The following is a 13,935-nucleotide window of genomic DNA, read 5'->3' on the forward strand; positions in this document are numbered from 1 at the left end:
GCATGCCAGGCGAGCGCACTACCGCTTGAGCCACATCCCTAGCCCGAACAATTGAATCTTAACTCCAACTTCAATTAAAGGACTTGTTACATCAAAAGTCATGAACAAAACATTCCTGGATGCAGAGGTCCTCTCAGAACTGACTGGTCAATTGAAAGGTCAATGCTCCCCATAATGGAGACATTCTGAATAAGCCAGTAGAGTCTCTGAGGCCCTGAAAACCCACTATGGACAAGTGTGCATAGACAATACAACCGTAAGTCTAGGAAAGATGACAAAAATTAGACACCTATTCTTGCTGCTTCAAATCTGTCCATGTAAAAAAAATTTATTTATATTTAGAGAAATATAAAACAATCAAATATACAAAAAATAACAATATATCTCAGCTCACTCATTTCATAACATCACAGGCAACACGTTTACTGTCTTAATGAAATGCTATTTGCTGTTTCTGAGTAAGTTGGGTCTGCTTTATATCAACTAGAAAAAAGTAGATAGGCCCTATTTCTTTAAAAAACAGTAGTATAATTTGTTTTTGGTACAGGTGACTAAGCCCAGTGACACTTACCCACTGAGACACATCCCCAGCCCTTTTCATATTTTATTTTGAAGCAGGATCTCGCTAAGTTGCTAAGGCTGGCTTTGAACTCACAATCCTCCTGCCTCAGCCTCCCAAGCCACTAAGATTACAGGCATTTACCCCCTACAACTGGCAGTTTTGTTTTGTTTTGTTTTAAACAAAAATTGCATCATTAAAGGTTAAATTTAATTATTAAATTTAAAACTGAATAACTGCATGAGTCCCTCCCCAAAGAGAAGAGAGTAACTATTAAAAACAATGAGAATAAGTTAGTGGCCAAAGATTAAGAAGAAGCAATTAGTCAGAAACAGGAACTCTTACTGACCATATCTAAATTTAAAATTTTATTTGAAAAAGTTGTTCTTACTCTTCCTAAACTTTCTCCCATAAAACTTAGTTTTCATCTTTTTTTGTTTGCCTAACTGTCTACCATCAGCAAACACTAGTTTTGCTATTAACTTCCAGCTCCAAGTCCTGTCACTCAATGCAATATACTGTGTTCTATGACTGAAAAGAATAACAACAATAAAAATGGGAGTTCATAACCCACTTGAATCAAAGTGTGAAATATGATATATCAAGAACTATGTAATGTTCTGAACAACCAACAATAAAAATTTAAAAAAAAAAATAACAACAAAAGGTTATACTGTGCAATTTGAATTTGGTCAACCATGTACGTTCATATTCATTTCTCCTTTCCCTATTCTCCTTTTGCCTAACTTATTCTTTTTTCTGATCAATTCTCATTTTGCTCATTTCATTACTAAATTGCATTTGTGACACATCTAACTAACAGTATTTCCTGGAAGCTTCCAATTATCAGTAATTAAAAAAAAAAAAAAAAAACACAGCTAAGACCCTCCTCCACCCAACTTTCAATTCTAGAATACTGCCTTAGCTCTCATCAGTATGGAAACCAAAATAAAATTGAAGCAATATAACCAACAAGTTTGAACATTCTAACAACAAGGCTGTTGAAAATAATTTACATACTAAGGGGACAAATGCCATGGGCCTGTTTCTTTTCAATACCATTCAAAAAACCAGAATACCTTAGAACATAACAATTCAAATGGCAGGTGAGAATAAATTTATTATTTCCACTAAATTACATAAAATACATCCAGAACAGTAAGAGGTGTGACTATTAATTAACAGTCGCTACTTGCTGGATCATTTTTCTTTCTTCCACCACACAATAACCAACCATTCCTGGGAACGTAGTGAATACAGAACAACATATGCATCCTTTAAATTCAGACTATGCTTTATTAGAAAGCACAAAGTTGTTATGTTTAGCAAATTACCTAACATGGCTTTCTGTAAAATTATTGTATCTATTTGAGTTTTGTAACATGACATTATACAATACAAATATTATTACTACACTGCAGTACATTAATGTATCAATCATCTTACTTTTTGCGTGTGTGACACAGGGGGTTATGATCTAAAAAACTGACAAAAATCCCTAATACAATTTTATTAACTATAATCCTTATGTGTACGTTAGACTTCTAGACTTTTTTATCCTATGTTTACATATGCTAATTTATATTCTTTGACTGCATCTCCTCATTTCCTCCCCATCTACAGTAATCAGTGTTGATTCTCTATATATTTGATTTTTTAAAAAAATATTCTGCATATAAGTAAGATCATGCAATAAATATTTTTCTTTATGTCTGGCTTATTTCACTTAGCATAATGTCCTCCAAGTCCATTGTGACAAATAACAGAATCTCCCTCCTCCTGAATTATATTCTACTAGGTGCATGTATCACATTTTAGTATCCGCTCATCATCAACAGACACTTAAATTGCTTCTTAATCTTCCCTATTGTGAATAATCCAGCAATGAACATGGATGGGCACATATCCTCACTAGGCAGTGACTTCATCTCCTTTGGGTATATACTCAAAAGATGAATTGTTGGGCCATATGGTAGTTCTATTTTTACCCTTTTCACAAAACTCAAAATTGTTTGCCATAATGGCTGTGCCAATCTATATTACTAAAATTCTACTAGGGTTTCCTTTTCTCTATATACCCTTGTCAACATTCATCTCTTTTATTTTTGATAATAGTCACTCCTAAAACTTATGAGGTGAGGTGATGTCTAATGGTAGTTTTAATTTGCATTTCCCTGATGATTAGTGATGTTGAGAATCTTTTCATATATCTGTTGGCCATTTTTATATTTTTGAAGAAATGTCTGTTCAGATTCTTTGTCCGTTTTTGAACTGGAATATGTTTCTAATGTTGAGTTGTTCAAGATTTTTTTTTTATTTTGCATATTAGCCCCTATTAGATAAGTGGTATATAAATGTTTCCAAGTTCATAGGTTGCCTTTTCATTTTGTTTCCTCTGCTGTGCACAAGGTTTTTAGTCCGATACATTTCCATTTATTTATTTTTGCTTGTATAACCTAAGCTTTTAGTGTGATATCAAAAAAATCATCACCAAGGCTAATGTCAAGGAGATTTTATATTCTTTTCTATGAGTTTCTGGGTTCAGGTTATTCACTGCCTAGTGAAGATATGTGCCCATCCACGTTCATTGCTGGATGGGCACATATCTTCATATCTGTAATCCTTAGTCTTATATTTTAAAAAATTATCATTCGTAAAATTATCATCCCTGCTTTATACCAGATCTTACTAGAAAAACCCTCACTTGTTTGTTTGGGTCTCTGATCCATTTTCACTCATTTTTTATGTATAGTCTTAAGAGTTTAATTTCTTTCTTCCTTCCTGCCTTTCTTATATGTAAAAATCCAGTTATCTAAGCATCATTTACTAGAGAGACTATCTTTTCCCCCATTGTGTCCTCTTGATGTCCTTTTCAAAATTTAGCTGACCATACTTGCTTGGATTTACATCTGGGCTCTCTATTCTGTTCCATTGCTGTTTCTATTTTTATACAAAGAAATACCATACTGCTTTGACTACTATAGCTACATAATATAATTTTAAATCAGAAAGTGGAAGCCTTCAACTTTTACTTTATCAGCATTGCTTTGGCTACTTAAGTATTCTTTGGAGCCACATATTTTATGATTGTCTTTGCTACTTCTCTGAACAATGTCAATGGAATTTTGAGAGTGATTACATTAAATGTGTGTATCATTTGGGGGTAGGAAGAACATCTTAATAATATTAACTCTTCAAATTCCTGAACATGGGGTATTTTTTATTTGCATCTTCTTCAATTTCTTTCATCTATGGTTTTATAGCTTTCGGTGTGTAAATCTTTCACCCCATTGTGTTGTTGTTCCTTTTGATTCTATCATAAACTATTTGTTTTCTTGGTTTCTTTTTAGCTAGGTTGTAAGTTACCTGTATACAGAAATGCTACTAAATTTTGTATGATGGTTGTATATTCTTCAACATTTCTAAATTATTAGTTCTAACAGATTTTTGTGAAATCATTCAGATTTTTTTACAGACTGGATTATAGTATTTGCAAAGAGATGATTTTACTTCCTCCCTTTAGATTTCAAAGAAAGATTCTTTTTCTTATCTAAATGTGCTTGCTAGTACTGTTTTAATAGTAGTGGCAAAAGCAGACATCCCTGCTTTATACCAGATCTTACTAGAAAAACCTTCAGTTGTTTCCCACTAATTATGTCAGCAGTGGATTTCTCATAAAGGGTCTTTATTGTGTTGAGGAACTTTTCCTTCTACACTTAAACTGTTAAAATATTTTTATCAAAAAAGGATGCTAAGGGCTTGGGTCATAGCTCAGTGGTACAGCACTGGCCTAGCACGTGAGAAACCCTGGGTTCGATCCTCACACCACATAAAAATAAATAAATAAAAATAAAGATATCATGTCCATCTACAACTAAAAATTAAAAAAAAGATGCTAAATTTTGTCAAATGCTTTACATGCATCAATTGACAATCATGTGGGGTTTTTTTGTTTGTTTGTTTTTTATCTTTATTTTGTTTATTTATTCTTATGTGGTGTTCATGAATGTGAGGCGGTCACTCTGCCACTGAGCTATAGCCCTACCCTAATGTTTCATTTGGTTAATGTGATATATCACAGTGATGTAAAAACACAGGACTGACTTGTATATGTTAAAGCAGCCTTACACACCAGGGATAAATCCCACTTGGTCATGATGTTATCTTCTATTTCATATGCTGTTATTTCATTGAGGATTTGCATCAATGTTCATTAGAATATTAGCCATTAGTGTTTTTTTTTAGTAGTGTGTTTATCGACTTGGGAATCAAGGTGATGTTGACCTCACAGAATGTGTTTAATTTAAATTTTTGTTGGAAATAGGTTAATATAAGTACATACATAGTTACTATTTATAAATAAGATATTCAGCAACATAGAACCTCAATTTTTATTCTAAGAAAAATAAGCTATAAGAATGACTAAAAAGTAAAAATAGAGGTATTTTAGATAACCACTGAACCAAAAACTTATCTCATTATACATAGAGAATCTCAAACATAAAATATAAACTGCAACAGACCTACGTGGGAATACCCAAATTTACTACTGTTCTCTCTCAGCTCTCTGTACCTCAAGGAACTGCCTGTTTTCTCTTTCTGAAATAGGACAATGCTTCTCCTTGTACTTTATGCTTAATCTATACAAATTCAGTATGGAATTCTCACAATAATCCTGAAAGGTAAAAATCATTATCCCACCAGGTCCCTTAGCACAATCACATCTACATCTTAAGAGGAAATAAAACAATGGGTACATGCTCATTAACTGCTGTGTTAACTGTTGGCTTATACATGATACATAAACTGTCCTGAGCTGGAATTCCTTCAAGACCCCTCATTAGACCCTCAGCTCTTGGTGGACTTGTCTCTTACAGTGCTAGTTTCTCCTCACACCATCAGTAGCAGCAAGTACACTCAATATCCTATTTTCCTGCTTTTTCCTCCTACTTCTCCAATCCCTGCCAAGCCTTTCCCCTTCTCAGGATTCACTACATCCAACCAATTTTGGAAAACCAATATGGCCCGTTTCTTCGGGTGATACTTATTCCCTGCACCTATTATGATGAACTATACTACAGCTAGCTGAAAGCAGGGTCTTTAGCTCTTTACAATCTAAGTATATATCACCAACCCCTGCAAAAAGCATCTAATGGTATTTGTTGATGACTGTGATAATGCATAAAAGTTTACATGGGCTTAATCTGTTTTCCTTCCCAGAACTGAAATTTCTTGTGCCTAAATTTCAATCATGAACTAATAGGAAGTATTTTTGTCTGGGCATGGTGGTGCACCCTATATATAATCCCAGCTACGTGGGAAGCTGAGGCAGGAAGAATAAATATTCAAGGCCATCCTTGCAACTTGAGGAGACACTTTGTCAAAATAAGAAAGATTGAAAGGGCTAGGATACATTTCATAATAGAGTGCCCCTGTGTTCAATCATCAGTGTCACAAATTAATTCAGTATAGTTAATTAATTAAATTAAAACAAGGCTAGGGATGGTAGAGCTAAACCTTACATTCAATTCTCAGTACAACTGATCAATAGATAAATAGAAAAAATAAAATTAAAAAAAGGACTGGGGTGTAGCTTAGTAGTAGTCTTACTACATATGTGAGGTTCTGGGCTCAATCCCTACTACTACCCCAAAAAATTAAAGGATTTCTTTTTAAATGATACTTTTTAAGTCAACTGTTTAAGTGGGGGAGCGGGGGTAAACTTTGTTTCACAAATTGCTCTTCTTTCATTAATTCAATGTCTAAATAAACCAAAATCGTATATAGTCTCAAGATTTCATAAAGCAGTTAGTATAGCAACTATCTCTAGAAATAAGCAGTATCTAAAAGCATGCCTATCAGTAAAGACCAAAAAAAAAAAAAAAAAAAAAGGCTAGCTACTAAATCAAGAAGACAACACAAGAATGGTAATGATTCCTGAATTCATACTGTTCAAAAACACTTTCATTAACAAAAATAATACATAAAAAAGAAGCCTAGACAAATAATATGTGATGGCACTAGTAAATGATACATGAGTCCTTTATTACCTCCTGTCAATATGAAACACAGTTCTAACATGATCCAGGCAATGAAAATAGCAAATAGTGAATGATATACCAAAAAAATAAAAAAATAAAGGCTCAAGGGTTTAAATCATTGTCCACCATATGAAGTAGAGTAGAACTGGGGACATTTTCCAGTTTTATGGAAATAATACAATTTGGGAAAAGTTTGGAAGCTGCCAGAGAAAACAGAATAACCTTTTGCTTCCAAAGAAACTGATTAAAATTCATGTTTTCTCTTACACTCATGTTTTCCACATGAGTTGAATGTAGAGGAAAATAAATGAGTTACATCAAGACTCACCAAAAACTATGAAAACATAAATTAATAAAGTTAATATTTTCCCAAATTCAAAGAAAAGAAATCTATGTCAGACTCTCTTTATCCGCATTTGGTTTATTTCTGCTTAAGAAAATCTCCTATCCAACTAGTTCTGGAAATAAGAACAAAGAGGGCATACAAAAATGAATAAAAAGTACATGGACACCTGCAGAACGCTCTAAAGAAAATTACCAACACTTAAAACAATGAAACATATACACCATCAATAGGATGCATCTGCTCATCCCACTTGTAGTGGTGATGGCTTTTTGAAAATTCCAAATCCATTTAACAAATCCTAGTTGCTGTCTGAAATCCACTCATTATTCTACTCCTCAGGATGCCAAGCACAACTCTCCCAGTCCATTCCACTTCAGACTGCTTCATCTCCCCCAGCATTCACAGCAAAGCGTCTCTCGGAATTCATCATCATTAAATGGGTCAGCTAACTAATCAAAGAAAAACAGGTCCCTTCATCTTGTCCTGAGGCATGCAGCATCAAAGACCACAAACTTGCCCTTCAGAAACTGGGGTCCACCTGACATTTCAAATTTGGGAAAATAAATTTCTACTAAGGAATATGACCATTATTAGAGTAATCATTACTAGAAAAGAAGTCCTAGAACAGAATGCTGATGTGTTATCTAAAATTACTCCCCCACCCCAATTTCTCTGATCTTATTCATAAAGTAAGAAAAAAAATAGCACCAGTGAACACAATCACTCAGATGACTCACACAAGAACAATGAAGATGTACTACTTGAATTTAAAGGACACTTATCAATTTATATTTGTGGGTTTGCTTGGGGTTTTTTGTTGTTGTTGTGGAAGGGGGGAGCGCACAAAGTATAAATAAAACAGAAGCCTTTTTAGAGGGGAAAAAGAGGTTTTCCAAATACCTTATCAGGCCACCACTGTAAATCTTCTCCTAGAGATACTGGACTTTGAACAGGTGTATTCTTCTTGTCCAAGTTGGGCTCTCCTTCTTTGCTAGTAGAACCCCTTTCATTATCAAATGAGGCTCCATCAAGCCACCTTCGCTCACGTAAACGTAAAACGGATTCACGTTCACGTAACAGCTCAGAGTCTCTCTCTAAGGGAAGAAGGAGAACTGGTATGCAATTGGGTCACACCAGTGGGATAAAAGTAAGCCACTCTCTAGTAAAGACCCTTTAGGATGCAACTAATAGCAGTTTATCTACTCACAAAAATTTATGTAAATGTATATCTAATAAAGCTGACATGCAACATTCAAAACATTAACCCTTTTCAAGTGAAAGGATGAAAATTATTTAAGTATTTTTTAAACCTATATAGAGGAATAGTTCAAAAGTGGTCTAATACCAGCTATTATTTCAACTATATGATTTTAGAGCAGAATGGCTTTATTTAAAGTTTGACTGCGTTTTTATTAAATGGGGTTAAAAAATTTGGGTTTTCTAAGTTAGAAAAATATACATATTAAAATTTCAACACATTAGATAAAAAGAAGCAAACCAAAAGAGAATATTACAAAGTCTTCAGTTATTAAAAAAAAAAAAATGCTGACGGAAAAAAATATAGATTCCCCAATACCAATAAAAAATGATGATGATGATGATAAAAAAATACTTGAATCAGTTAAATCCCATTAACAAACTAATTATAAAATTTTGGATAATCAAGCCCTTGTTTGGGGTAATTTTTATAGGCTGGATTTTTATGAATCTTTTATTTTAAAATTTTTGAAGAACAAAACAGGTTTTGTTTTGTTTTGTTTTGTTTTAAGCATCTATAGAAACAATTTCCTTGACCAAAATGCTTCCCCTGAATTGGTCTACAAACTATTTAAAGCCATTTTTTTCCCATTTGCTCATACATTACTTTTTAAATAAAGTAATCAAAACAACCTTTCTAAGATTTGTATAAAAGGATTAGGAACAATACATAGTTGCACCATACAAAATTGCCAAATATGCAGTTCAAAAGTGGTTTAATACCAGCTGGTTTTCATGGTTTAAACTAAAAGTAATGCCTATACAGAATGAACACAGAAAAAGGGAAAAAATTAGGAGTATGGTCAGATACTAATTATTTTGAAATGTAATACTTAATACATCTAAGACAATAAAGTACACTTTAAAAAAAACTTTTAAAGCTATTACATAATATGTTCAGTATGTTAAAAGATCACCCATAGGTCTGTTATTTAAGTATTAGGTATCTGCAGCAAAGTCATAATATAACATGGTATCTTTTCCTGTTTATTAATGATCAGTAAATATAGCTTATTTTTGCCTATTATTTGATCAGTTTTAAATTCTAGAAAATAAAAATATAGAATCTATATTATAAAGGTAAAGTTGCTAAAAATGTACACAGAAAGAAGTCAGCTTAATAGTTTCAGAGTTATCTTTCTAACCTTTATCACGTACTGTATCTTTGAAGGATTTCAAACTTTTGAAAATAGCATTTTAATAAGCTAAACATTTACCTATACATTTAATACTGTTCAATCTCATTCTAATGTTTTTCATATTTTACTTTTCCATTTAACCAGGATTTAAAATGAACACAAAAATCATTTCATTTTAATCAAGGAGACTTGTTTTCTGAATGCTGCATGTCACTGTAAAGTAGAATTCTGCTTTTAGTTCAGAATCCAAATTCCTAATTAAAAATATAGTTAGGTAAGTTGTACCCCTTGATATGCACTATAAAATATAAATAAGGTCATCTCTAAAATACTACTGTGGCTCTTCAAAATTAAAAAAAAAAAAAAAAAAAAAAGCTACTTTTAATGCCAAAGTACCCAAAAACACTAATAAGGAATGATATCATCTACTGTAATTTTGCAAATTCAAATACAGAGAATCTACCACTCACTCTCTATGCAGCCAATCCATGATCAAAATGAAATATATGCAAATTACCTCGAGATGAGCCTAGCCTGGAAAGTGATGAACGTCGAAAAGAAGGGTAACCGAAATAGCTAATGTCCTCAGAAAACATGGCATCCGCATCAATAATGACACTTGGGTGAGCAGAATGAATGTCAGCATCAAGAAGAGACATAAGATCCTCTACAAGCAGAAACAAAAAAATACAAATGAAGCAGCTATAGAAAGTACATCTACAGAACACTGAACGAACTGTAAAATTAAAATCAGTGATTAATATTATCTAAGGGGGAAAAAACAACAACTATCTAAGAAATGAAATTTATATAACTAACAAACTTTAAGGAACATCAGATGCATAGTTGTTGCCAGTTCTACTAACTAAATTATCACCAGAAAAAAAAAAGGACTGCTTAAGATACAGAGATAATACAGTCAAAATCTAAAAGAAAGTCAGGTAAGATAGCATACACATGTAATCCCACATACACATGTAATCCCACCTAGAAGGGAGGCTAATGCAGTTAGATACCAAATTTGAGGCCAACCACAGCAATTAAGGAAGACTTTATCCCAAAATAAAATAAAAAGGGCTGCAAATGCAGTGAACTGCTTGTCAACCCTGAGTGTTTGTAAAGCCCTGGGCTTAATCCCCAGTATCACCCACCCATCCCCGCCCCCTAAAAATAAATAAATAAGCACAGTTTGACTATTATCTATTTTCAGGACCCTAATATATCTTTAAAGGTTTGTTTGTTGGGGTTTTTTAGCAAACTGCTGGGGAATGAATCCAGAGCCTCATGCATGCTAGGTAAGCATCCTACCATTGAGTTACATCACCAGCTTATAATCTATTTTCATTAATAAGTTATCAAGCACCAACATTCCAGAGTCACATGTCAACCAGGATAAAGCACATAAATAACCATGTCTTTATTGGAACCAAGTATCAGTCCACTGAGCCAAATATTTCCCCATTTTCCCTTTACAGCAATGTTGCAATTAAATTAAGCAGCTCTACAGGGAAACCATCCACCACCTTTAGGAATAGTCAGAGAATCAGATGTACTTTAAAACTTCATTCTTCAGTGAATGAGCTCTCCAGAAATGAGAAAACCATGATGGTAATCCACCAACCTCCTGGCAAATAAGATTCACTGGCTGTATCATCCCCATCATCTCCATCTTCATCATCTCGGCTAAGTAAATTATTTACAGCAAGGTTTACATCAAGATTTGTTCTCTGGAGTTCTCGAATAATGACACTTCTGGATTTCCCTTGTAAAACAACTTGAGCCTAAAATTAAAAATGAAGAATACTAAGCTTATTTTCTTTAAATTCTTTGTCAAAATCAGCTTTCTACAACCAATACAGAAAAAAAAAAAAAAAAAAAAAAAAACATTTCAAATTCATGCTAAAAGTCATACAGATGACCCACAACATTCAGTTAAGCCTCACCTTTTCCCACTATCTTACATTAAATGTAAGATCCATACCTGTGAAATCAGTTCCTCAGGAATGACGGAAGCTGGAATAACTGGCTGGGGTTGGCTACCCAAAAGTCCAGACCCTCGATCCCGTCCTGTCCGAATGACTCGAGTCTGTCTCCTGGAATCTCGAGCTCCAGCTGATGACCTTCCAGAGGATCCTCCTCCACTTCCACCCACTCCAGAACTCCAACGGCTTCTAAATATTGGTGAATTTGTAAATTTAGCATATTAAACAATCCATTCTGAAAAGACAACTTCGGTCTCATTTTCTTTCTTTTATGTTAAAGTACTATCTAATTGTTTTATTTTTTTATTTTATTTTTTTTAAAGAGAGGGAGGGAAGGAGGGAGGGAGGGAGGGAACTTTAATATTTATTTTTTAGTTATTGGCGGACACATCATCTTTGTTTTGTATGTGGTGCTGAGGATCGAAACCGAGCACGCTACCGCGTGAGCCACATCCCCAGCCCCTAATTGTTTTATTTTTAAAATATTTTATTAGTTGTTGGTGGACCTTTATTTATTTTATGTGGTACTGAGAATTGAACCCAGTGCCTCACAAACGCTAGGCAAGCGTTCTACCACTGAGCCAGAACCCCAGTCCCTGTTATATTTTATAGCAATGATTTGACAAAAGAAAACGGTAATAGACTGGAGCTTTAAAATAGCTGTCCCAATTTTTTATTGTTGTTGTTTTGGGGTTCTGGAGATTTAATCCAGAGACAATTTACCACTGAGCTACATTCCCAGCCCTCTCTATCCACTCCCCGTCCCTCATCGTTTTTTGAGACGAGGTATCACCGAGTTGCTTAGAGGCTGGGCTTGAACTTGCAATCCTCTTATCTAAGCCCTCCCAAACCACAGACATGCACTACCATGCCCAGCCCATCCAATTCTTTAATGCTTAATGTAAATTCACTTTTTAGAAAGATAAATATCATATTTTTTCTTGATTAAAAAATTTATATGCATGACATTCCTTGTCTTAACCTTAAGATAAACATATCTCCCCTTAGCATTAAAAGTCCCATTAGGGGTTGGGACTGTAGCTCAGTGGCAGAGCACTTTGCCCAGCATGTGTGAGGCACTGGGTTCGATCCTTAACATCTCGCAAAATAAACAAATTAAAGGGATTCTGTCCATCTACAAAAAGTAAAAAAAAAAAAAAAAAAGTCCCATCAAACTCAACTACCAACATTCTGTTATTCAAGAAGTAAAATTCAGTTCAGAATTCAAAGAGCTTTGCTTGGATAGCTGAGGGTGTAGTTTATTGGTAGAGTGCTAAAAGAAGGGAGGGGAGAGGAAGAAGGAAGGAGGGGAGGGAAGCATAGAGAAAAACTGATGTGATACTTGTTATTGCACATTATCAATTCACATTTTTGCAGAATATGCATCTATAGTTCAAGAAATGTCCAAGACAATTTTGGACAAAAGCAATATTTTGTATCCTTGGAACTATAGTATAAAACTGCACTTACTTCAGCGAAGTAACAGATTTTAGATATGTCATATTAAATAACCATTAGTAGGTCAGAAAAAAAGGGGGATTCATTAAAAATACATTGTATTAAAAAAAATAAAAGGATATTGAGAAAATGATGCCATTTACAGTAGCAACAAAAAGAGTAAAAATCTTAGGAATAAACTAAACCAAACTGAAAACTTATAAATCGAAAAGTACAAAACATTGCCTTAAAAAAAAAGAGAGGAGAAATTATAGTAGGTAGGAAAAATACCCTACATTCATGGATTATAAGATTTAATATGGTTAAGAAGTCTATACTACCCTTGGAGCTAAGGCTATAGCTCAGTGGTAAAGTGCTTGCCTAGCATGTTCGAGGTAAGGGTTCAATTCTCAGTACCGCATATAAATAAATAAAACAAAGGTACATCAACAACTAAAAAATTTTTAAAAAATAAATAAATCTATATTACCCAATGCTACCTACCACTATTTCTATAGTCAAGATTACTCCTACTAAAGTACCAACAGCTTTTTAAAAAAAATAAAATAGAATAGAATCATGAAGAAAATCATCATTAAAATTCACATTGGGGGGACTGAGGTTATGGCTCAGCAGAGTGCTCTCCTAGCATGTGCAAGGCGCTGGGTTCAATCCTTAGCACCACATAAAAATAAATAAATAAAATAAGGGTATTGTGTCCAACTGTTACTAAAAAAATATATGTATTTTCAAAAATTCACATGGGGGCTCGGGTGGTGGCTCAGTGGTACAGCACTTGCCTAGCATGTGTCAGACCCTGGGTTTGATCCTCAGCACCACAAATAAATTTAAAAAAAAAAAAAAAAAAAAAGAGCATTGTGTCCTTCAACAACTTTAAAAAAAAAAAAAAAAAAATCACTGGAATCTCAGAGGACTCTGAAAAGCCTAAAACTATTTTGGGAAAAAAACAACAAATTAGAGGATCCAATGTTTTTGAACCACAAGACAAAGATACAATGATCATAAGAGCGCAATACTAGGATAAAGACAAAATATACTGAATGAACTGAACAGAGAGCCCAGAAATATACAGTGTATAATTGAGTTTACAGTGAAATGATCTCAGATAGCACCACAACTAATCAATGGAAAAACAACAGTCCTTTCAAGGACT

The 13,935-nt window shown here is 33.8% G+C and overlaps 1 protein-coding gene across 8 annotated transcripts in view; it reads right to left on the bottom strand.

The window, feature by feature from the left end:
• Ubr5 (ubiquitin protein ligase E3 component n-recognin 5) overlaps positions 1-13,935 on the bottom strand; it is a 132,371-nt gene that overhangs the window by 63,417 nt on the left and 55,019 nt on the right. For 6 of the 8 annotated variants that reach the window (XR_013088943.2, XM_076836267.2, XM_076836265.2 and 3 more), the window contains exons 6-9: positions 11,324-11,513; positions 10,964-11,123; positions 9,860-10,009; positions 7,847-8,058 (exon numbers count right to left, since the gene is read on the bottom strand). Coding sequence is in view for 7 of the 8 variants with exons in the window: in XM_076836267.2 (XP_076692382.2) it covers positions 7,847-8,058; positions 9,860-10,009; positions 10,964-11,123; positions 11,324-11,513 (712 nt within the window). In the remaining variant the exon portion in view is untranslated. The remainder of the gene's footprint in view (positions 1-7,846; positions 8,059-9,859; positions 10,010-10,963; positions 11,124-11,323; positions 11,514-13,935) is intronic. The other 2 variants (XM_076836266.2, XM_076836264.2) reach the window with 1 other exon arrangement.

This window comes from Callospermophilus lateralis, chromosome 16 (assembly GCF_048772815.1).
Source record: "Callospermophilus lateralis isolate mCalLat2 chromosome 16, mCalLat2.hap1, whole genome shotgun sequence".
In the NCBI taxonomy this organism is placed as follows: domain Eukaryota; kingdom Metazoa; phylum Chordata; class Mammalia; order Rodentia; family Sciuridae; genus Callospermophilus; species Callospermophilus lateralis.